At 49.6% G+C, this 24362-nt stretch overlaps 2 protein-coding genes, 1 long non-coding RNA gene and 1 pseudogene across 3 annotated transcripts; 1 reads left to right on the forward strand and 3 right to left on the reverse strand.

Moving 5' to 3' along the window:
* Positions 1-619: 619 nt before the first annotated feature.
* Positions 620-2305, reverse strand: LOC117842244 (uncharacterized). Its single transcript, XR_004637481.2, has 3 exons — positions 1791-2305; positions 1156-1419; positions 620-1043 (listed from the first exon to the last, which is right to left on the reverse strand). It is a non-coding gene; the product is annotated as an uncharacterized lncRNA (long non-coding RNA).
* A 4532-nt stretch (positions 2306-6837) lies between these two features.
* Positions 6838-8399, reverse strand: LOC117845618 (bisdemethoxycurcumin synthase). Its single transcript, XM_034726684.2, has 2 exons — positions 8109-8399; positions 6838-8006 (listed from the first exon to the last, which is right to left on the reverse strand). The coding sequence occupies exons 1-2, from the start codon at positions 8302-8304 to the stop codon at positions 6964-6966; spliced, it is 1239 nt and encodes a 412-aa protein (XP_034582575.1). The 5' UTR covers positions 8305-8399; the 3' UTR covers positions 6838-6963.
* Positions 8400-17622: 9223 nt separating this feature from the next.
* Positions 17623-19333, reverse strand: LOC117845895 (bisdemethoxycurcumin synthase). Its single transcript, XM_034726970.2, has 2 exons — positions 18908-19333; positions 17623-18803 (listed from the first exon to the last, which is right to left on the reverse strand). Exons 1-2 carry the CDS (start codon positions 19134-19136, stop codon positions 17758-17760), a joined length of 1275 nt encoding a protein of 424 aa, XP_034582861.2. The 5' UTR covers positions 19137-19333; the 3' UTR covers positions 17623-17757.
* Positions 19334-22976: 3643 nt separating this feature from the next.
* Positions 22977-24080, forward strand: LOC117844390 (2-hydroxyisoflavanone dehydratase-like; annotated as a pseudogene).
* The last annotated feature ends 282 nt before the right edge of the window (positions 24081-24362 follow it).

The raw sequence follows: 24362 nt of genomic DNA on the forward strand, positions 1-24362 counted from the left end.
GCCTGAGAGGCCCCCTGATCCGCCAGCTCCAGCTGCTGGCGCCCGGGGGGGGGGGGGGGAGGAGGGAGGACCGGGGCCACAGGGGCCGTCCTGCGCCGGTGACGAAGCCCAGTCGAGGAGTCGGCGGCCACCAGTGTCGCCGCCGGAGCCTTCTGCTTGCGCCGGCGGCCACCCGAGAGGAGAAGACGACGGGTTGGAGGAGGCGGATGGCGGCGCGTGCTTGGAGACGATGGCGGGATCGATGGCGGAGGCGAGGCGGCGGCAAGGAGAAGACGATGGGTTGGAGGAGGAAGATGGCGGCGCGTGCTTGGAGACGTGGTGGGATCGATGGCGGAGGCGAGGCGGCGGCGGCGGCGTATGAGCTGGGGAGGCGTCTTGGGCTCGATTGGAGGGACATGGATGGCAGCGGATCTGCGTGGGAGCTGAGGGACAGCTTGGAGGCATCCAAAGAATCAACGGTGTAAGCGTTGAGCGTAGATGGGCGCAGGGTCAGCGGACGGCAATAATTAGACGCAGCGCGGGATGAAGAAGTGGAGGATACTCGATCGTACTAAGTTTTGTCTTGGTTTTAGTTTTTTTAGGAGTAATTTTTAGGAGTATTAGTTTTTTTTAGGAGTACTAGCAGAAATACCCGTACATTACTACAGGTCATTACTTACTCTCACATTATTATACGTTTGTTCATAATATGTTACCTTCGGTTCACAATATGGTAGCATGTTGCTACTTATGCTCAAGTACTCCATACTCATCGAAAGGTTTGCGATTGAGCCAGGAATCACATCTCCCAACTTGTTTCCAGCCAGGCCAATGACCTTCAGATACAAGTACCGACTTGCCCTCGTGTGCTGGAATCCTCTCCCAGCAGCTCCGTGCACAGTCCCGTAGCTCCCGCACTAGGTAGTGCCCGTCGATGCTGAAATTGGCAGCATTCTTCTGCCACTGCTTGTACAGAACACCGTACCTCTCCTTCCCTTCATTCTTCAGCAGTCCTTGGAAATCAGAATCACCAGCTTGTCGCACACAGGCATTTCCACAAGCACCTGATAAGCATTTATGGAGGAATCAACAAGCTAATAGAATTGAATTGGGGCAAGCATTCCCACAAACGCAATGGCAGCACTGCAGAGACTCCACAGTAGAAGAGATAATTACCAGTTCCCCAACTCATTCAGGAGTTCATCATCATCATGCAATTGTCAGGTGCAGTTATTTGGCCCTCCATATAATTTCAGCAGGATAATTTACATGCCCCAAACAACTGTAGGCATCCCTGGAAGGTGGAATCACCTGCACCAAGTGGTGTTCAGGAATTTGTTCACTTCCTTCGACGCTTACAGAAGCAGCGCGTTGGTGCTGCTGCATCAAGCATGGCAAAGGGAGTTCAGAGTTGCTATTGCCAACAATTGTGCCACTTATCTGCTCCCATGTAATCAAAACAGAGAAAGGTATGTCAGATATAAAAAATAAGAAAATACTAAATTCCAATGGGTAATTTTCTTCTGGCATATGCAGTGCTATCAGAAAAAAAATCAGGAATATAGCTGATTTAAATGGCAAAACCATGAATTGGATCATCCAAATCATGGAATGACCTGATGAAATAACAAATCAATGCTACGATTAATCCATTCCACGAACCAATAAGTATTCCTAAATGACAACCGTGCAGATTATAGAGGCATAATAGCAAACATTAACCACCCACCACATGCGGGTGATTCCGTGAACAGTTCAATCTGTACATTAACAGCCAGTTTCATGCAAGGGGGGAGAGGGCATCGGAGTACCTCGGACGACACAGAGCAGGCTGGCGTTGGACAAGCGGGCAACCGAGGAGGAGGTTGAGTGAGCGGAGCCTCTCGTGTGCCCTGCTTGTCAGCATGAGGAGGGCCTTGCCCGTGATCCGGTGGGCAGTGGCTGAGCGGTGGCTCCACGGGAAGGCGCTGCCACGGCGGTTCCCCGTCGCGGAGGATGCGGCACACGCGCGCGCAGCCGCATGTAGCCCGGCGCCAGGAGCAAATGGGAAGCGGAGGTGCGCCGGCAGCGGGCAGATGGGGAGGAGAGATGGATGAAGAGAATGGGGACATCCAGATGCAAATCCTCCGCTCCATCACCAGCTTCCTCATCTCCTCCTTCTTCCCTGCGGTCATCAAGAAGCTCTTCCGTAGCCAGTCCACTGCCGGGCCCTGACGGGCTCCGGCCAGTCCACTGCCGGGCGGCGCCGGCCCGGAGCCGGACGGCCGGACGGAGTACAGCGGATCTTGATCCCCCGAGGGAGGGGGACGAGGGAGCTAAGCTCTTTTCCCTTTAATCCCTCACTTTCCTCTTTTTTCCACCCGAACCCCCCCTATATTCAGAATTGGACTGCGGGTTGATTTCACGAAAGTCTGAGGAGTTTTTTGCAAAACGAGCGCGACGGATGAAATTGTAGTAGCGAACCCATTGATAGCCAAATTTTCTTTGCATGCCCTAATTTTGGTTTGGCAAGAATTGAAACCCAACCAAACAAACCATAAACAAACCATAAGTCCTTTAACACCCCTTGATTTGTTTTCTTGATGGAGCCGACTTGATTGCTTCCATCGTGCAGGACATGGCTCTCTTTTGGCTCGATAGCCTCGTGCAGGGCGCAGACATAGTAGGGAGATGGTTTCGACAGGACGCGTGGAGGCTATCCGAAGGCTTGATGCATCAATAGAATTTTCTTCCCACCCGCTTCATAAAGAAAAGGAATTTTCTTCCCACCATAATAATACGGACCAACTAGAGCTCCAGAAAAAACAGTTCCATTCCACCAACTCTATCTTTTTTTACTCCACTCTATCAACTTCAGAAAAACATAGAACAATTTAATCTGTTTGGCTAACAATGTGACTCCAGCTCTAAAAATGGTAAGATTTGATGGGAATAGTCTTTCTTGCGCTTTCGCGTTGTATGTTTGGGGATATCTCTTTTAAGCCTTTTTTTATTTTTTTCATGTTGCTACAATACTTGTGAGGCTGCAATGGTTTTTGACTGCCTAATTACTTAATTTGATACCCAGGCAAAGAATTAGAACTCGCATAATCCCAATAATCGGGTTTGTTCGCTTCAGCTTATAATCTGGCTGAAAAGCTGAAACGGCTGATTTGTTGTGCGAGAAAAATACTGTTTGGTGGCTGATAAGCCGGCTGAATAAGCTGAAGCGAACAGGCTGATCAACGCCTAATTATTCAACGGTTTGATGCAATGAATATGCACTATTGATCATTATTTTCAGATATTCAATTATCAAATACCAATAGATCGAACACGAAGGCATAGGCTTGTAGATAGGCAGGACAAAGTCTACATAGCCCCTTCACCTACTGCAAGTAGACTATTTAATCCTCCAAACCTATTAAACCGGCTGTTTTATCCCTTCACCTTTGCAAAACCGTTTACTCCTTTGCAAAACCGTTTATGTAACACCTTTTAGTGGTTTTGCATAGTAGTTTTGCCCTGTTGGCACGCTGACGTGTACGGTGTTGCTGATGTGGATCAGATGATATGCTGGTCCCGCTTGTAAGTGGGCAGGTCAGATAGTACCTCCACGGCTCCACTTGTGATCCTTTCCTTCCCCAGCTCACGCGGTGGAGCGAGACCTACGGCGGCGAGGTCGAGGCATGTCGGCAGCCGAAGCATTCGCGGTCGAGGTGAGGCATGCGGCGGCAGGAGTTTGCGCGATGGAGGTGAGGCGCACGACAGCAGGTCTTGCAGCGGTGGCAGGACTCATGGCGGAGCAAGAGCTCGCGGCCGAGACGAGGCGCGGTGGCGGCGGAAGCTTGCAGGATGGAGGCGAGGCTGGGAGCGCGCGACAGCGGGGCGAGCGTCGCACCGGCCAAGCCCGCAGTCGAGTGCCGCTGATATTGGGAGCGCACCTGTCCACCGCCTGGGGATCCTTTTGCCCGTCCGCAGCCATCGACTCAGACGACGATGTCCTCCATGGTAGGTACAGGTACTAGATTGTTTTGGAGATCTTCAACACGTACAGGAACAGCTTGTGCTTGCTTTTGCACGGCGGGGACAGGCTATCATTTTGGAGTTTGGACAGGACGGACATGACTGCAGTTGAGAACACGCAACTGACGCTGAGAGCTGGAGCGAGGTTCCCATCCTCCTCATCTCCTCTCCCTGAAACTCCCAACTCGATCGAATCCGGCGTACTTCGATACAGAGATTTCAACGCTGTATAGCGCCGGTGTGCGGGAGCGGCACGCCGGCCGGTGGATCTGCGACCCTACAATCTCCACGGGGCGTCGCTTCACCGACTTCCTGAGCCTCGCCGTCATGGCCGCCGGCAACCTACACGGCCTCCTCAACTTCTTGTTGCTCTGCGAAGTGTTCCGCCGCTTACAAGTGGACCCACATCCCAGCATGGCTAGTCTGGCCAGCGTGGCATGCCACCGATGCAAAACAGCCTTACAAAACCACCTTTAAGTCTTGAGCAACTCCAAGAGACTGCTAATCTTACTCCCAATACCTATTTTAGGAAAAAAAAAAGAGAAAAAATGAACTCCAAAAGTCCACCAAAACTCCCCCAAAAAATTGGGGACACGAAAAAACGCCCCATCTCCCCGCATATTTTCGCGACCGCAGTGTTCCCCCAATCCGCCCGAGCTGCGTTCCCGCGTCCCCTTCCTGCACTCTTTTTTTTTTGCGCGCTCCTCTCCCGGCGCGATTTCCAGGCGACGACGTCCAGACTCCTCTCCCGGTGGTGCTCCCCTCCTATCCCGGCGGCCAGCTCCTCTCCCAGCGGCAGGCCTCCCCACGGCGGCGCGCCCCTCCTCTCCTCTCCCGGCGGCGGGCCTCCCCACGGCGGCGTGCCCCTCCTCTCCCGGCGGCGCTCCCCTCCTGTCCCGGCGGCCAGGCTCCTCTCCGGCGGCGGGCCTCCCCACGGCGGCGCGCCCCTCCTCTCCCGGCGGCGCTCCCCTCTCCCGGCGGCGCTCCTCCTCTCCTGGCGGCGGGCCTCCCCACGGCGGCGCGCCCCTCCTCTTACCTTGATCTTGGAAGAACATTCCTTTCTTATGGAGTGGATTTAAATATTTAAACATGATGTTACCTACAGATCTTCGTGAAGACAAGCACTACTTGATGGACCATGCTTTGTATTATGAAATCTTGTAACTCGCAGTTGCATCTTGCTTACTTTGGAATATTTCACTAACATGTAGAATGTCAAAGCTGTGTTTGATGCTGCCATCAAGGTAATAATCCAGCCTCCAACTAAACTAAGAGAAAAGAAGAAAAAGAAATCGCACAAAGGATGTTCAATGCTGTAAGTAAACATGTCATTTGTTACTATTCCCTTTCTGCAAGGAAACAGTATACCTTGGTGGTGAATTTGTCCACTGAATATGCAAAAGCATGTACCTTGGTGTTTTATGGCTTGGTACCTCTGTAATCTTGCTATGTTTGATGTTGCTTTTAAGAAACATAGTTTTTATCTAAGTTTGCTTACTCTTAAATGTACAGATGTGAACGAAACATGCTAGATTTCTTTCTGATATGGTTTGCAACTTTTTAACACCATATTTCTTGTATTACAATTGCAGGGACATTTTCTGTGGAAGAAAAATGCTATGCTTCAAATCCTGAATGCTTGAAGGGGGTCTTATACATGAAGGAATATCATGAGTATGACCACAAGTTTCCGAAGCTTGAAATCTGAATGTGCCTGTTGCACATGTGTATATTTGCACCTTTGGTTATTGATCACTAGAGGTAGATGATCGAAACTAGTCTGCTTAAGCGATGTGCACTGCTGGTATGGTTAGCTCTCTGAATTAGGCAGTTGGACAGAGTTCAAAGAGACAATGAGATTTTGTTCTTTCATGGTGGAGTCACAGCTTTTGTGAATCTGATCTCAATATATTATCTGTTAGCTTATCCCTTGATTCCATGTCAGAATCCATTGCACCATCCAAAATTTTGTTTGTCTTGAGCTTATAATTTTGTAGTTGCAGTGGAAGCTTGCAGTGAGACTTTTAAGCTGATTGTTGAAGTTTTTTTAGATGGATTGTCCATGTATATTGCAGTGAGTCAAGCTAGTAGCTAGGAAGGCATCAGGTATTCAAGCTTATTCTGGCGACCATTGATGGTTGTAGGCTGGCTTGTAGCAATGCGGTGAAAATGCTTGACATTTGTGCTTTGGCCATTTTTCCAACAGCTTTATCTGTACATAACCTCATGGCGAGACCGACTCTGACCGGTTCCAAGGGCCTCGAGTGGCTGGTGGCTGATGCTTGCGGGCAAGAAGCTGAACAAAAATGGGCTGGCGACAGGATCTGATCACGGTGGTGTAAAAAAAAAAGAAACGGATTAGGAGCCTAATACGATGACATGGCCTATTTTGAATTATTGGGGGTAGTTTTTAGCGTTCTGCTGTGGGTTGATATGTTTTTGGAGGAAAATTTTTTTTGGGAGAACTCCCAATACCTCGTTTTGGGGAAGAAATTTTTAGCAGCCTCTTGGAGTTGCTCTTAAACGCTCGGTTTTGTAGTTGAGGGTATCACGTAGTCCACGCGTAATAAATTGGGGGTTAAGTAGATTTTTTCCTAGACAGGTCAGTAGTCGATCCCTTGCTGATTCATGCAATTTCTTACTTTCGTTTTGGAGGCTTGCAGGTGTGATTGAGTTATAATCCTTGTCGTTGAAAACAAATATGAAGTCTCCTATTTACGTTCTCTAGTCGCATTTCTGGGCCATGGAAACCTAGTTTAATTAATTGTTGCTTTGTCTACTTGAACTGTATATCAAATACCAAAGTCAACAAGCAACACGAGTTGTCCAGCTCTGAATTTATTACACAAGCAGTCAACACAAGCAAAGTCTTTATTTGCACAATACTTTACACTGGCAGGAACGAAATGTTGACCAAGCAACATGCAAGGAAGCCTGATCCAAACCCAACACAAATACTTTGGTCACTGCACCACGTTCTCAAGCCACAGTCAGTTTCTCCTCTGCTGTGGCGCCTGTGGCCTGCGCCACGCACCGGTGCAGCACCATCGTTTCAACGGTGAGCCCGGGTCCGAACGCCACCATGACCCCCCACTCCGGCGCCCCCTCCTCTTCCCCCTTCTCCATCCGGCGCCGCAGCTCGTCGAGCACGAAGATCACCGTGACGCCGAACATGTTCCCGTAGTCGCTCAGGACGCGTCTGCTCGCCGCCATCTTCTCGGGCTTGAGCTGGAGCACGGCGTCGATCTGGTCCAGGATCGCCGACGAGCCCGGGTGCACATCCCAGAACAGGTCGTTCCATCCGGCGCCAATGCCGAGCGGCTCGAACGCGTCCAGGAGGCAGCGCTCGATGTTGTCCCCGATGAGCGTGGGGACCTGCCTGGCGGAGATGTTGCCGCCGAAGCCGCCTTTCGTGAGGTGCATGGAGACGGCGTCCTCGGACTCCGGTATGATGTTCTGCGCGGCGGACACGATCTCGAACAGCGGTCGCTCGGCGGGGGTCGCCACGGGGTCGGCGCCGACGATGACGGCCCCCGCGCCGTCGCCGAACAGGCCCTGGTTGATGAGCGTCTGGAACTGGAAGGGCCCCTCAGCGGGCCTGGTGAACATCAGGACGGTGAGCTCGGCGCAGACGACGAGCACGCGCGCGCCGCGGTTGTTCTCGGCGAGGTCCTTGGCGACGCGCAGCGCGGCGGCGCCAGCGAAGCAGCCGTTGAGGTAGAGCATGGTGCGGCGCACGGTCGGGCGGAGGCCCAGGAGCGGGACCAGCTGGAAGTCGACGCCCGGGATGTGCGCGCCGGAGTTGGTGGTGACGACGAGGTGCGTGATGTCGGCGGCCGGGCGGCCCCACTCGGCGATGGCCTTCCGGGAGGCCTCCGCGGCGAGCTCCGGCACCGCGGTCTTGACGATGTCCAGCCGCTCGTCGAGGGACGGCGAGAAGATGTGGTCGAGGAACTCCGGGTGCGCGCTCAGGAGCTCCTCGGTGTGGTGCAGGTAGCGCCTCTGCACGCCCAGTTTCTGGCCTGATGGGACACACGAATCCACATCAATATCATGCATCGTCAGAGAGCGTTTTGGTTAGGCCAGAGGTAAATGATACTGTACAAATCTTGTTGCATGCTTACAAACTCTCTTGAACTTTTCTTTGAGGCCAGTGAGGTGCTCGCTCTTGGTGGCGCGGAAGTAGAAGTCGGGGAAGTCTTCCTGGAGCACGCAGTTGCCCGGGTTGGCGGTGCCGATGGCGAGCACGGCCGCGGGGCCGTCGGCACGCCGTGCGCGGCAGATCTCGCGGACGTTGGCCGGAGCGGGAGCCCTTCCCATGGTTGCTGGCTTTCTGCTATGCTACTACTTGCTATTGCTACCAGCAGTAACACGGAGACACGGAGAGAGAGCTTGTTGAGTAGATGTTGCTGTCGCAGGTGGCTTTGCTGAAAGCCACGGGCGTCGTGCGTTTATATAGCAGCAGATCAGCAGATGTGCAGGGCACGGCCAGGACCGTTCCGCCTGACCGGGTCCATTTCGCCGGTGCGGCGGCCGGCGGCGAAGAGATGTGACACGGTCAGTATACATTTCCCGCAGTCTTTTGTATTAAGAGTCAGCGGTCGCCGCTTTGCAGCATAATACTGTAGAAGGGTACTCCATGCGTACGCATCCCTTGGGGGCGGATCCAGAACGGGCTACGCTCTAGCCTGAGCTGCTGATTCACACCTTCTAGACCTTCTTTTCTCTAATTGAGATCATAGGTTTTTAGTTAAACACCACATATGTTAAAGAGACTATATGAGCTCACCCCGGGCTGCAGCCCAGGCAGCCCGGGCCTAGATCCACCCCTGCACCGTGACATCCTGCATCCCGTATCCTTAATTATGATGATAATCATGTACGTGTTAAGTTTTAAAAAGATTAAATTTGTCATGCATGGTTCCTTAGTTGTATGCTTTGTCGTATACTTTAGAAATTAAAGTACGGCAAAGTTTTAAACAGTACATCTACTAATAGGTCATCGTATTCTGACATTGCTGGGCACAGCATTGCTTGTGTGCCCGGCGGCGAAGAGATGTGACGCGGTCAGTATACTCATCCTGCAGTAGTGCAGTTTGTTAATAAGGGTCAGCGGTCACCGATTTGCAGCAAACATACTGTAGAAACGTACTCCATACGTTTGCATTCCTGACATCCCACATTCCGCGCAGTTTATCTTTTTAGCCTGGTTCCTGCCCGTAATTATGATATCATGTAGTATGTGGCAAGTTTTTAAAAATTCAAACTTGTCATGAATGGTTTCTTACATGCATGGCATATATAGTACAAAGTACACATTAGATTGTTTATATATCTAACAGTAGGTTCTCATATTCTGATATACCATTTCTAGAGAACTCCGGTGTTACCGGCCATTCCGGTGCTGACGTGTTACCAAATGTGTAGCACCTAAACCGGTGTATCAAAAATTCAACTAAAATATGAATGAATAGAGCATGCAAGTTTCGTATATCCGTGAGCGCAAATACTCACTTCTTTCATCTCAGGGTAAATGGTAGACGCAGGAAAAACTTCATACAACTCCTCCATAAGGGAGCGGGCTGGATCTTCAACCACAATGACAAACATCGAGAACATCATGAGTGACCCCCCACCACGTACACGAGACTTCTCCTGGTCCGATCTTGATCTCCCGACGGTAGACCTGTCGTCGTTGGATAGACCTTTCTCTAAGGAAGAGATATGGCAGGTGATATGTCAGATGCCATAAAACAAAGCCCCAGGTCCTGACGGCTTCACAGGCCACTTCTTCAAGAAATATTGGCAGATTATACTGCAAGACCTAACTGCAGCTCAACTCCCTCTACAACTTGCGATGTCAGGATCTAAACCTGATGAACAAAGCAAACATTATCCTAATACCAAAGAAAGATGGACCGGAGGACATCTACGAATTTAGACCGATAAGCTTGATTCACGCGATTGCCAAGATCATCACCAAAATCCTAGCCTTGCGTCTTGCACCATTCATTAATGAGCTGATCTCGCCCTATCAGAGTGTCTTTATCAAAAAACAGAGCATCCATGACAACTTTCTCTATGTGCGAAATCTCACCCATAGGTTTCACAGAACCAAGATCCCAGCCCTCCTTTTGAAGCTTGACATCTCCAAGACCTTCGATTCGGTGCGATGGGACTACCTAATATAACTCATGCAACATAGAGGTTTCCCCATAAGGTGGCAGAACTGGATCGTAGCTTTACTCACAACCTCCACCTCGCGAGCAATGCTAAATAGAATCCCACTCAATCCAATCCAGCACGGGCGTGGACTGTGCCAAGGCGACCCGCTCTCCCCTTTCTTGTTCATCCTAGCCATCGACCCTCTGCACCATCTGTTACATGTTGCTATGGAAAGAGGGCTACTCAACAAGATTAATGGCCGCACCGCTAGATTCAAAGTATCCATGTATGTGTACGATGCCGTCATATTCTTAAAGCCCACTTCTCAGGACGTCAAAAATCTGAAAGACCTCTTACTACGTTTCGGTGCGGTAATCGGCTTACAAAACAACCTACAAAAAATAAGTGTAACGGCCATCAGTTGTAACAACATCGACCTCGACTCAATCCTTGCGGACCTGCCGATGGCACAAGCACCCTTTCCTCTTAAACCTCGGCCTACCCCTTTCAACAAGGAGATTGCAAAAGCTGGATTTCCAACCACTAATCGACAAAGCATCAGGCAAGCTATCCACCTGGAACGGAAAAAACCTAACGCATGACTCCGGGTCAATCTCACCAAATCGGTGCTATCTTCACAATCGGTTTATCTAATGACAATGCTAAAGCCAACAAAGGAAGTCCCGGAGGAAGTGGACAAGATCCGCAAGTGATTCCTTTGGGTGGGAGATAAGGCAATTTCAGGAGGGAAGTGCAATGTCAACTGGATCAAAACTATGCTACCAAAGCAAAATGGAAGCCTTGGGGTCCTTGACCTCGAGAGATTTGCGAGAGCCCTGCGCCTTCGATGGCTCTGGCACGAATGGGTTTCTCCTGAAAAGGCTTGGGTGGGAACTGAGGTGCCCTGTGACGAAACAGACATACTGCTTTTCACGGCATGCACACGCATCAACCTGGGGAATGGCAAGAAAACCGGCTTCTGGCATTCGGGTTGGATCTAAGGAAGACGTCCAGAAGATATTGCCCTGCTCCTCTTCGCTAAAACAAAAGGAAAGAAACGGTCGGTAGCGGATGCCCTATGCAACAATAATTGGATTCGCGACCTTAACCACAGGATAGGCTTCACAACGGCACATCTGCTGGAATTCGTAACCTTATGGAACCTCATTATGAACTACAACTGCAACAGGAAGACCATATGTAATGACCTTGGTCTAATCAACCGAGTTAATCTCAAGATAAATCCCAAATTGGCAGTTTCCATCAGCCCGACCCCTGAAAACCCAACAAACACGCACCGACCCAACAAACGGCAGCTCTTCCCTAAGTCCCAAAACCCGTGTTCCTCCAAATCTTGGAGCTGTGGGAGAACCAGAGACTGGATGGTGGATCCAAAACCAGATCCCACGGATCTCTCGAGTCAGACGCGCCAGAGCCCGCGTGCACCCCGCTTCAGAGCTTCTCCGCCGCGTGGCTCAACCTCCCTGACGAGCGCCGCCCCGCCCAGTCGCCGACCGCGACAAGATAGATCAGTGCGCCTCCTTCCCAATCGCGCGCGGAAGCCCCTACAGTCCTTTCCGCCTTGCCTCCCGCACCCATCATCTCGCCCAGATCCCCGGTCGCGCCCGCCGATGCCTTCCAGCTTTTCCATCTCCCCCACAGTTGCACCGCCCACGCGCGCGCTCCACGATGATACTGCCCTCGCCAACCCCGGCTCCGACAGAGACAGCTCCTTTTCTGCCTCGCCAGTAACGTGCCCTGGCAAAGCCGCTGATCTGCGCTCGCTAGCGTCGCCACTCGCCCTGTCACCTCGCCTGCAGTGCCTTTCCTTCCTTCCTATCACACGCTAGTCAAGTCGCCGCACCCAATCCACCACTTGACGTGACCAGACCATGCTCGCCCTCGCCAACTCTTCGTCCCGGCAAAACCGCGCCTGCGCCGGCTTTGTCTCCAGTGCCCAATGACCAAAGACCCTATCCCCGAAGCTCCGCTTTGCCGGCCAATGGAGACGCCGCCCAATCGCCGCCACGGCAGAGCACTCCATCCTTTTCGACCTGATCTTCGCGCTGCTCGAACTCTCTCTCTTCCGCGCAGCTATAAAAGGGAGTACCAGAGCTCTTACCGGAGTTTCCTTCGCCATCGCTGCCTCGCCGCACCTCACTCTGCTCGCACTTGAGCGCTGTAGCTTAAGCTCTTAAGGAACTTCCCCTCTCCGCTCAAATCACTTTTCCCAACCCACTAGCCGCCTGTTTTCCTCCGCATGGTGCTAGAGCTTGCTTGTTGTCCACAAGAAGCACCGCCGCCGCCGGAGCACCGTTGAACCCCGCCGTCGTCCAAGCCTTAGCGTCTTAGTCTTTCCGCCTGAGTCTGTTCCTTCCCGACCCCAAGACTTCACCGGTAGGCCTAAAGGTAAGCTGCTGACCCCCTTCCTGGTTTGCCCGACCCCTTTTTCCATCTCATCCGACCCTGTCTATTTCGCTGACCCTTGTCTGCTTTGTTCGAGAGCTCGGCTGTATCTTTTTATTTGACCCGAGGGTATCTGTGTAAAATTTCAAGGACTTCTCTGTGTTAAGTCTGAGGACCCCGGTATAGTTATTCCTTAGGTCTGAGGGTTAGATCATAAGTTTCTCCAACCCGACCCTTTTGTCCTGTTCTCCATCAACTAAAGCTTGGTCTTCCACACCTTTTCCTGTAGCTTTGCTACAAGTTTCTGAGCAAAATCTTGCAAGTATTGTTGAGATAACCAACTAAATATTTAACCCCTGCATTTGCATTTCCGTGTAGAACTAAATCTCGCTGACGGCACCTACGAGCTGCATTCGGTGCTAGAAGACGGAGCAGTAGCTGAGCCGCCGACCGCAGGAGCTGAAGCAGAACCTGCAGAAGACTAGTTTGACTCCACCCCGCTCGAAGGCAAGCCCCGAAGTATGACCCTAACTTTCTAAACTTGCGTGCCTTCCTTCGTATGTATGTGCATTTACGTTATAGGAGTTGTTTGAAACCATAGATGCATGACTTAGTTCCCGTGATCTGAATACTAGTCTGATAAGTCCGAGTAGTTGCAATGCTTAATAGGACTCGGTAAAAGTCGAGTGATTTCCTGTCACTCGCGAGTTATAGGAGTTGGTTGTCTCCTTCTGGTTACAACTATAAGGATGATGGACGGGGCAGGGCCTGTTGAACTCTTTTGGTGGTCAGTGGATCGCCCCGTCTGTCTATAAGAAGTTGCTTAAGGCCGGAAAGTGTTGGTGTTCGTGATCAAGTGTTTGAAAGTACTAATCTCATACCTATTATGGGATGGGGAAGCCTAGTACCTGATTGAACTAGGGCGTGGCTTATACCCCTGCTGTTTCTGGAACGAGGTTCCCATGGTGCATCATGTGGGTGCAAGTGCGGCCACAGTACGACAAGAGGTCGGGACTGTGGAGCATTGCATGCTAAGGGAAGTTTGGACCTGACACGTGCCTGGGAATTGATGGGGACGACCGACACAGGAAGCGACCCTTTGTGGTGCGCGGATGTCGTGAGATTAGGTTCGCCATGCATGGTTAAGAAACTCGACTCGATTCGTCTGCCTCTCAAAGTTTGAGACTGCTTGATCGCTATGCTACACTGAGTAAAGATGGAACATGATGATGATATGAACTTGATGCTTGTTGCTTGTTCTATATATTGATGTGGAAACTATGTTTGTTTCGCTTAAGTTGCCCATGTAGACTGGTTAATGAACTTAGAATCTGAGCTAAAATATTGAAAGTAAGGACCTACTGTAGACGTTTTTGGCAAAACAAACCCCTCAGCCAAAGAGCCTTGCATGTCTAGATGTTGGTGGAGTAGTTTTCCCCCCGATCGGTTAAGTCTTGTTGAGCTTAGCAGCTCAGCATTGCTTGTGGCATCTCTTTCAGGTGAAGTTGAAGCTTCTGAGTTGGCTGCTGTTGGCACTTGGCTGCCCCAGCTTCCTCCTGGATGGACGGTCGAGTGGGATCCCTCCTCGAACGGCGAGGAGAGGGATCATTGATGTCGTCCGAGGAGAGGGATCATTGATGTCTTGATCGGCCTCATCAGGGACATCCGACCCCCGGCGTTAGCTTCCGCTATTTTATCTTTCCGCTGTTTGAATCTTGTAAAACTCTAATTTTCGAACCAGTGTATAAAATTGTTGAACTAATTATTTGATCTGTTGTATTCTCTGGAACCACTCACCTTCGTGTGAGCTATGCTAACTCGGTCCTGTCTAAGTGGTTTTATCGGATGAAATCCGACGAATCGTCGAGTTAACTTGATTAAAGCATGTGATTCGCGTGTTAGGCGACTTAACCGTGCTTTAGCCAAGTTAATCCGAGGTGCTCCGCCACACCATATAGTTTGGAAACTAACCCCCCACGGCGAATACACTGCAGCATCAGCTTACAGAGCTCAATTCACGGGCTGCATCGCTAGCCAAAGATTGCGACTATCTGGAAAACGTGGGCTCTCCCAAAATGCAAATCCTTCGCATGGCTGATCCTTCAGAATCGAGTTTGATCTCCTGATAGACTAGCATGTGGAGGGTGGGATCACAGCCCATCATGTCCCCTGTGCAGGAGGACAATGGAAACGACACATCAACTTCTCTCGAGCTGCCATTATACGAGACGCGTATAGAGCAAAGTGGGAGCATGGATCGGACAGCCTAACCTCGACCCAGCGGAATGGCCGCAAAGCACGATGCCACTAAAATGGTGGGAAAACATCACAACGACGTCAGACATCTCCTGCAAGGCTATCCGTAGCCTAGCGCTACTTGTCAGCTGGGAAATCTGGGAGGAAAGGAACAGCAGAATTTTCAACCATCATGAATCATCAGTGCCGACCATCATGGCAAAAATCAAGAGCGAAGCATCATCCTAGATTGCGGCAGGAGCTAAGTGCTTGGCGGCCCTCTTAGCATGAGTGTAATTATGTACAGTTTTTTCCTTTGCGGGCTAGCTGGTTTGTAAAACCTCTTCTATTTCAATGAAATAGGCACAATCTTGTACCCGTTTGTTCAAAAAAACGAATAGAGCACGCAAGCATCTACTATCATGAGTTTGAGGTTGAATAAAATTTGTGCAAGAAGAAATAAAAAAATAAATCAGCATATGAATAGTTGTGAGTGCAAGTGTTCATGGCTGATCCGCGACAGTTCTTGGACTCTTTCATGTACTTGTCCTTCGTGAGCCTAGGAGAAAGCTCGAGTTGTTTGAAAGCATTATGTGTCTTGTCGAGCCACCACCGCGAACGTGCCAACCTGGTTATTCGTTGGGCGATAAAACCAAAGGTGTCAAATGTAGCTTCGACTTTAGAAGCTAGTGATTGGGAGCTTAAGCAGTCAAGTGGAGTACCGGCACATGCCATATAATCCAGTGTTTACATTTGTAAAAAAACATTAGTGTAACGATTAATTTTAATTTGAGTGGTTGAGCTATATATACCATCTATCACCACTCGAGTCGGAATTAAGAGGAAGTTTAGACATACTCAGAAGACATCGAAGCTAAGAAAGCTCTCAAATTGGCCATGTATGGCAATTAGCGTATCCTTAGTGAGTGATTAGCGTTACATTAGGCCTAACTAAGCAATCACAAGGTCATGATGCCTTGTGCTTTGTTTCAATGAATATCCATCCACCCTTCGAAAAGAAAATGAAGTAGGGGAACTCGTCCTGGGGCATGCAGCAGTTCGCCGGGTTTGCGGCGCCGATGGCGAGCACGGTCCCGGGGCCATTCCCACGCTGGGCGCGCCATGTCTCGCGGACGCCGGACGGTGGCCGGAACGCTTGCACTTCGTTCCACAGCTGGTTGATTGGTTGCGAATTTGCGATTGGTACCGGTACCTGCCTGCAGTCAAGAGTTGAGGTTGCTGCTTGCTGTTGCTGAAAGCCTGAAACTGGAAGGGCCGGACGTGGCCGCGCAGCCAGCCAAGACTGGGTCTTGTCTATTGTGGAGAGATGTGACATGGTCAATTGGTCAATCTTCAGGGTTAGCGGTCAACGTATGCGTCTGTAGACCGATCACAGCCGGGCAGCCGGCGCGTGTCGTGTCATACGCTCGTACGGTCGGCACGCCTGCGCGCATTCGGCTCGGCAGCCAGTCTCCCTTCACAATGTCTCCAAGGACGAGTTTTGAAAAGATTATCCCTGCCGATGATTCATATATAGCAACCACCGTTATGCAAGTTTTGGAAAGAGTTTCTTCTTTCTTGTACATCCACAACAAGGTCGTTTCTATCGTGACCATGGGCTGCTGCTGGTATGGCAACCGTTCATCAGCGCATTTGGTTCGTGCAATTAAAAATGGGCTATTATATCCGTACCATTACAAATTAATTTTGCCATCTTGAAAAATACTATAATGGTCAGAATCCAGGTGGTGCCATTATGCATGCGACGTAATTGTCATGTCTTTTTTTTCTCCAACCCGTTACCGGACAACAAGGACAATTTTTGCTACATCAGCACGTGGGCCGAATTTTGTGAATTCTCAGCCTACTAAAGCGTTAAATAGTTTTAACTAAGCCAGTTTTATGCTTTTTGCATGCATTGAACATGTTGAATGACTTCAATCAAAATTTTACTGACTCTAACACAACAATTTGAAGTAACTAATTAAACATTTTATGTAAAATTGTTCAAATACTACATTCAAAGTGTTAATATCTTACAGTCAAAATGTTGAACTAGTTCATTCAAAGTAATGGTTTTCTAAAAAAGAAATTTATATAAATATTAAGTTCTCATTTGGTTGCATTTATCATGATATTTTTTTAATTATCAATAGTATCACTATGCAACCTTGGATCTGTTATATGTCATGGTATGCTTGTACTGATGTATCTTGCATGATTGAAATATTGGAATTTTTATTTTGCGATGATGTATGTGAATTTATCGGCCGCTAATATCTCAAAATAGTGTCAACATTGCCTTATGCACGTTTTTTTTAAAAAAAAAACTGAGCTACCATTAAGTTTCAGGGGTATTCGGGTTAATTTTACATTCAGGATTGTCAAACGATCAACTTCTCTAGGCAGTCGCTTATCAGAAAAGCCCATTTCTTAGAAAAGCAAGTCTTAGAAAAGCGGTTCCAAATAGAGCCAGAATTCTGCTTTCTCATCCAGAACTTCATATTTTTCAATTACTAAGTGCTATCTCCACTGTAGTGGGCTGAAGTTCGAATTGGGCCAATATTAAGCTGAAATTAGGACTGCACAGTAATCATGCTGAATAAAAAGGTTTAGGCCAAAAAAAAGCTGAAATTGGGCTTTTTTTAATTCAGTGCACTTCTTATGAAAGAATAATCGATGTAGGTCATCAAGTTATCCCTAAGTTTTGGGCTATGTTTATTGGGTTTTATTGGGTTAGAAGTGTGTGAGGATTTTTTCTTTCTTTCTTTCCCGCCCATTGCAACGGCATATTTGCTAGTACAATACCAAACCAAAGTCAACAAGAAACAGTTGCAGCAAGTTATCCAGCTCTGAATTTGTTCCACAAGGAGTCAACACAAGCAAGATCTTTGCACGATATTTTACACGGATGAACGAAATGTTCACCAAGCAACATGCTTGGGATCCAAATCCAACACAAATTGGTCACCCGCAAAAAACAGTCAGTCCCTCCTCTGTTGGCGCGCCTGTGGCCTGCGCCGTGCACCGGTGCAGCACCATCGTCTCAACGGTGAGCCCCGGTCCGAACGCCACCATGACCCCCCACTCAGGCTCCCCCTCCTCTTCCCCCTTCTCCATCCGGCGCCGCAGCTCGTCGAGCACGAAGATCACCGTGACACCTTGCATGTTCCCGTACTCACTCAGGACACGTCTGCTCGCCGCAAGCTTCTCGGGCTTGAGGTGGAGCACGGCGTCGACCTGGTCCAGGATCGCCGACGAGCCCGGGTGCACATCCCAGAACAGGTCGTTCCACCCTGCGCCAATGCCGAGCGGCTGGAACGCGTCCAGGAGGCAGCGCTCGATGTTGTGGCCGATCAACACGGGGACCTGCCTGGTGGAGATGTTGCCGCCGCAGCCACCTTTCGTGAGGTGCATGGTGATGGCGTCCTCGGACTCCGATATGATGGTCTGCGCGGCGGACACGATCTCGAACAGCGGGCGCTCGGCGGGGATGGTCATCACGGGGTCGGCGCCGACGATGACGGCCCCCGCGCCGTCTCCGAACAGGGCCTGCTTGACGAGCGTCTGGAAGTACCCCTCCACGGGCCTCGTGAAGACCAGGACGGTGAGCTCGGCGCAGACGACGAGCACGCGCGCGCCGCGGTTGTTCTCGGCGAGGTCCTTGGCGACGCGCAGCGCGGCGGCGCCGGCGAAGCAGCCGTTGAGGTAGAGCATGGTGCGGCGCACGGTCGGGCGGAGGCCCAGGAGCGGGACCAGCTGGAAGTCGACGCCCGGGATGTGCGCGCCGGAGTTGGTGGTGACGACGAGGTGCGTGATGTCGGCGGCCGGGCGGCCCCACTCGGCGATGGCCTTCCGGGACGCCGCCGCGGCGAGCTCCGGCACCGCGGTCTTGACGATGTCCAGCCGCTCGTCGAGGGACGGCTGGCAGACGAGGTCGAGGAACTCCGGGTGCGCGCTCAGGAGCTCCTCAGTGTGGTGCAGGTAGCGCCTCTGCACGCCCAGTTTCTGGCCTGATGGGACACACACGAATCCACATCAATATCATGCATCGTCAGAGAGCGTTTTGGTTAGGCCAGAGGTAAATGATACTGTACAAATCTTGTTGCATGCTTACAAACTCTCTTGAACTTTTCTTTGAGGCCAGTGAGGTGCTCGCTCTTGGTGGCGCGGAAGTAGAAGTCGGGGAAGTCTTCCTGGAGCACGCAGTTGGCCGGGTTGGCCGTGCCGATGGCGAGCACGGCCGCGGGGCCGTCGGCACGCCGCGCGCGGCAGATCTCACGGAAGTTGGCCGCCGGAGCGCTCCCCATGGTCGTTGCTATGCTACTCCTTGCTACTGCTACCATAAGTCACTGCGCGTTTATGTAGCAGCAGATATGCAGGACACGGCCAGGTGCCCAGGACCGGGTCCATTTCGCGGGTGCGGCGGCGAAGGGATGCGACGCGGTCAGTATACATTTCCTGGCATCCTGCAGTTTGTTTTTAAAGGTCAGTGACTTTGACCGCTTTGAAGCAGAGTATGTGGCAAAGTTCTGAAAGGATCAAACTTATCGGTTTCTTATATGCTCTGCGTATATTGTAGAAATTCATGTCGTTTTTTTTATATATACATATAGGTCGTCGTATTTTGACATGGCTGCTTGCACTGTTTTTTTTATGAAATGGCTGGTTGCACTGTTGGAGAAGAGGATCAGAGATTCCCGGGGGGGGGGGGGGGGGGGGGGGGGGGGGGCAAACAAGAGGGCGTTTGCAGCCCACGTTTACTATTTTTCAAAGGTCTCTTTCGTGAGCCCAGGGAAAATCTCACATTGCTGAAGTGGAACCATCGCCACGTACCTGGTTATTCGTTCAGCGATACGACTACAGGTGCCAAATTATACCCTAAATCTCGAACTTGATGTGAATAAAAAAAATTGTACTAGTTTCAACTAGAGCTAGAGATTTGAGAATTTAAACGGTTAAGTGAAGTACTAGAATTAGATGAAAAACTTTAGGACCAATGAAGAAATTGAGTTGTACTAGAACAGTGCGTGATGTTGCCACGCAGACATAGCCCTCCATCTATTTGGTTTGGAATTTATATTTTTATGGTTAAATGGAGCACACAATATTTATGCAATATCAAAGAGTGGACTTTGAAAAATATCTTGTAATAAATTCATGCACGTATCAAGATATTGTATTTTGTTGTTTTTTTGCTAGATTTAATATTTTTCATTGGATACCTCTGGTTGTAACGAAGCCAACGAAAACTAACTAATATCATTTTTCTATGTTTCAAAGTGTGTGGGTGCATCATATAAGCCAAAGTGACACTCGATTTATTAGTTAACAAATTATCAATTTGTATCTCTATCATTTTTCTATGTTTTTGTTTCTATTCTGCAAAGTGGCAGTCAATTTATTAGTTAATAAATTATCAGTTTGCATCTCTATCATTTTTTTACATCTTTATTTATATTACTTGTGGGTTGGACGACGAGGTGATTTCGTTAAAGGTAGAGGGTTTTCTTAGGAATTTGTGTGAGAGACCTTGGATGGTGTGAAGGGTTTTTTTGAAAGATTATCGGGGCTCTCTGTATCTAGGCTGCAGGTTGGATTTTGACAAAGTTTGGGGGGTTTTTGAAAAAATTTCTGTGAGGCCTTTGGACTGTTGGTTCGATTTCGACAAAGGTTGGGGTGTTTTTGAAAAATTTTCAAGCCTATGTTTGACGACCTGGGCCTGCAGGTTGGATTTTGACAAAGTTCGGGGTTTTTTTAAAAAAAATTATGGGGCCTTTGGACTGCTGGTTCGATTTCAACAAAGTGCGGGGTGTTTTTTGAAAAATCACCATCCTCTGTTCGACGATCTGGTCTGTCCGCGCTCGATCCAACGGCTGAAATCTTTTATGGCGACGTGATAGCCTCCCTGGCCTTGAGTGCGACCAGGTTTAAGTCATTAAAGATTAGTTTTTGGAAAGTACAAACATGCTTCATTGAATTTGATGAATTTTAATTTGAAAAACTGCAAAGGTACACGCAGATTTTTAAGGGAAATTGGGATCATCTCCATTTCTTCTATGACTAGAAAAAGTTTCAAGAATATTGGAGGTGATTTGATTTACTCTTAATTTCCTATATATACGTATAAAATAGGGGTACCGGTTCCTGAGCCTTATCTAGAATGTCTTTTATATGGTAGAAATTTTAGAAACGCATGGAATATAATTAGCCTGTGCATCAGTCGTCAAGCCGCGTCAGTTTTACTTGTGTGGAAACTGGAAAGTCAATTTAGATGACGGCTTAAATCAATCTTCTTTGAACAAAAGAGTAGGTCTGTTCGCTTCAGCTTATTTAGCTGGCTTATCAGCCATCAAACAGTATTTTCCTCTCACAAAAAATCAGCCGTTTCAGCTTTTCAGCCGGCTTATAAGCTGAAGCGAACAGAACTTGTGGTGTTTAATTAGGCCAGTGCACACTTTCATTTACCAAGAGTGAGAACTAGGTAATTGTGCTAGCAGAGTGTTATGGGGATGAAACTCCTCTCACATCTGATGAAACTCTCCTCATAAATGACCTTGCTAAGTCAGCAAAATTGCTGACGTGGAATAAAATTTAATGCCTATAAAACTCTTTATGAAACTCCATTAAGACTGGCAGCACGTGGATGTATATATGCAATATACCACGTGTAGTCGCTTGAGGTAAAAAAACAATTTTTTCCTAATGGGCTAAGGCATCTCATTAACAATAAATAAAAAGAGCATATGCATCACACAGAGGCTAGAAACAAGCCATAAATTGACCCATGTGATTTTATCCATTGAAATCCAAGAATAACAAAATTATGTCCATCAATGATTCCTAAAAGATATATTTCATCATATATAGCAGTTAGCACAAAACGTGATCAGCTAAATAGTCCATAGTCTACACTGTTATGCAGCAAAATTTGAAAATTGCACTGGCGCATTAGCCCGATGAATGGTGTGACAAGCTTTCTCAGTGAGGTGTGGAAATTCCAACACTAGATTTCTTAAATTTCTAGAATTTAAGAGATTACCCCCAGTCCATTAGCATAAGCATCTCCAAGAAATGCCTAATAAATAGTTCCAATAACTAGTTTTGGGAACGAAAGTGAAAAAACCATGCTCCAACAGTTGTCCAATCTTGTGCCCAATTTTTCTGCACGCCCAATATTGATACCATCTAGAGCTAAATTTGCCCCCCTCCCCGTACTCCCAATCCTAGGGAAAAAATGGCGGAGAAAGAAAATCCCCGAGTTACTGTTCACGAAAGGGGGGGGGGAAAAGGGTGTTGAGCGTGCAGATGGATGACGTGGCAAGCAATTGTATCTTTTTGGGACTAATTTTCAGACTTTATTTAGAATTTTATTTTTTAGATACTCTGGAAGATGCTCTAACTGTCATAAGAATGGAATCTGCTACATGGGTCACCATACAGCAGTTAAATGAGGAGCATATAAAATGTGTGTTTGCGAGATTGGAGATTGGTTTCCATAAAATGTGTTTTCACTCCATATAATCTTGTTTCTGTAAAAAGAATAATTGAATAGATTTGAAAAAAAACATATATCAATAATACTAAACTTTGTATATAGGTAGAATTTTTAGATGAAAATGCAAAAATTTTCATTTCAATTCCACTACAGGCTTATTACACGGCTATTTACATTAATATATTGCGAAACAAAATTCCAAATCTGTCCACCTAAGTAATATGGTGGATGAAATTAAAGTTCCTGCTGGAGCAATCACTAGTGCCGCGAAGTCGCGAACTGGTGCTCCTAAGTGTCTCCACCGAACCTTAGGAGCAACAATTCGTCGGTAAAATGCATCTGAAATGTTTCGTGAAGGCCAAAAACCATCTGAACAAATAGGAAAAGCCATGAGGGGCATTTCTTAATCCAGATGGTACGGCAGCCAACACGGAAGATTACATGTGTGTTGTTAGGTTTGATACGAAGACGTTTCAGAAGATTATGCGATCCCCGTCGACCATATATTTTCCTCATGCGTCAATAACAGTGGCATATAGCTGCATCTACATAAGAAAACCAGCAAGTAGCTTCTGCAACCATCTCTGCTAAACCAAGTGGGTGCAAGTAAGCTAGCTTGAGCATAGTGATCAAGTGCTAGAGCACATATACAGCAGCTGATCGAGCAGCAAGAAGATCATCCGTGGCCATGCATGCAAACAACAGTAGTGCTCCTGCTACTAGGAATGCTGAATCTGAGATCGTCGATAACATGCACCCGTTCCTGCGCACGTACAAGGACGGCCGCGTCGAGCGGCTCGTGCGCTACACGTTCGTGCCGGCGTCCGAGGACCCAGGGGCAACCGGCGGCGTAGCAACCAGGGACGTCGTCGTCGAGCCTGCCACCGGCGTGTCGGTGCGCCTCTTCCTTAGCGTTGGCGCGGTCGCGACGGGCAGGAGGCTCCCGCTCGTCGTCTACTTCCACGGCGGCGCCTTCTGCACCGGGAGCGCCTTCTCCGAGCCGTTCCACCGCTACGCCGCCTCCCTCTCGGCGCGCGCAGGAGCGCTCGTCGTCTCCGTCGAGCACCGGCTGGCGCCGGAGCATCCGATCCCCGCGGCCTACGAAGACGCGTGGGTGGCCCTCCGGTGGGCGGCCTGACCCTTGGCTGGCCTACCACGCCGACCCCACGCGCATGTTCCTCGCCGGCGCCAACATCGCGCACAGCGTGGCGGCGCGCGTCGTCGCCGACGGTGAAGAAGGCATCAGCATCGAGGGCATGGTCCTTCTGCAGCCCTTCTTCTGGGGTCCCGAGCGGCTGCCGTCCGAAACGGACCGCCACGACGGGCCGGTGTTCTCGCCGGAGTTTGTGGACACCCTCTGGCCCTTCCTGACGGGTGGTGCCGCCGGCAACGACGACCCCCGCATCAACCCGCCGGCCAGGCAGGTCGCGTCGCTGCCGTGAAGGCGCGCGCTCGTAGCCGTGGCCGCGAAGGACGTGGTGCGGGACCGCGGGTGCCGGTACGCGCGGCGTGGCTGCGCCGCGGCGAGAGGTGCTGCTGCCGCGAGGTGACGCTCGTGGAGTCGAAGGGCAAGGACCACGGCTTCCACATGTACCGGCCGGAGTGCGCCAGCGCCGTGGCGCTCATGGACCGCGTCGCCGAGTTCATCAACGGGCGGGCAACGTCGTCGTCGCTGATCGCCGACGCCGAGACGGAGCATTTGCATGCGCGGGAGGGCAGGAAGACGACGTGCAGGGCCGCGTTTGGTGATGGGCCAGATAAGAAAGTCTGCGACAGCCCAGCCCCGGAATAATAATGCTGTGGTTGAATGTCCAAGGGGCCGAGCCAGTTCTACTGAGATGACCCAAATGGGCCCATTTGCTCCAGCAGCTATAGGAATGACTGTGGCTAGGAGTCGCCTGTAGCCGCTTATGGCCATCGGCATCGACCACCCGCCTATCGGCCTAATGTGCCGACTTGTGCTTATTCTAAAGCTTAGAGCTCGTGTCATGTTGATTACGACGAGTTGCTAAAATTGCATGTATCATGTATGAATTCATTGTATGATTATTGTGAAAACTAAAATCATAGTTTC

Source organism: Setaria viridis, chromosome 2, assembly GCF_005286985.2.
Source record: "Setaria viridis chromosome 2, Setaria_viridis_v4.0, whole genome shotgun sequence".
NCBI classification, from domain to species: domain Eukaryota; kingdom Viridiplantae; phylum Streptophyta; class Magnoliopsida; order Poales; family Poaceae; genus Setaria; species Setaria viridis.

Bases quoted from the DNA above. Each gene is read 5' to 3' on its own strand.
- LOC117845895 (XM_034726970.2), bottom strand. From the start codon at position 19,136: ATGGTAGCAGTAGCAAGGAGTAGCATAGCAACGACCATGGGGAGCGCT. The intron at 18,804-18,907 runs GTAAGCATGCAA...GTGTCCCATCAG, and splicing joins AGAAAAGTTCAAGAGAGTTT to GCCAGAAACTGGGCGTGCAG.
- LOC117845618 (XM_034726684.2), bottom strand. From the start codon at position 8,304: ATGGGAAGGGCTCCCGCTCCGGCCAACGTCCGCGAGATCTGCCGCGCA. The intron at 8,007-8,108 runs GTAAGCATGCAA...GTGTCCCATCAG, and splicing joins AGAAAAGTTCAAGAGAGTTT to GCCAGAAACTGGGCGTGCAG.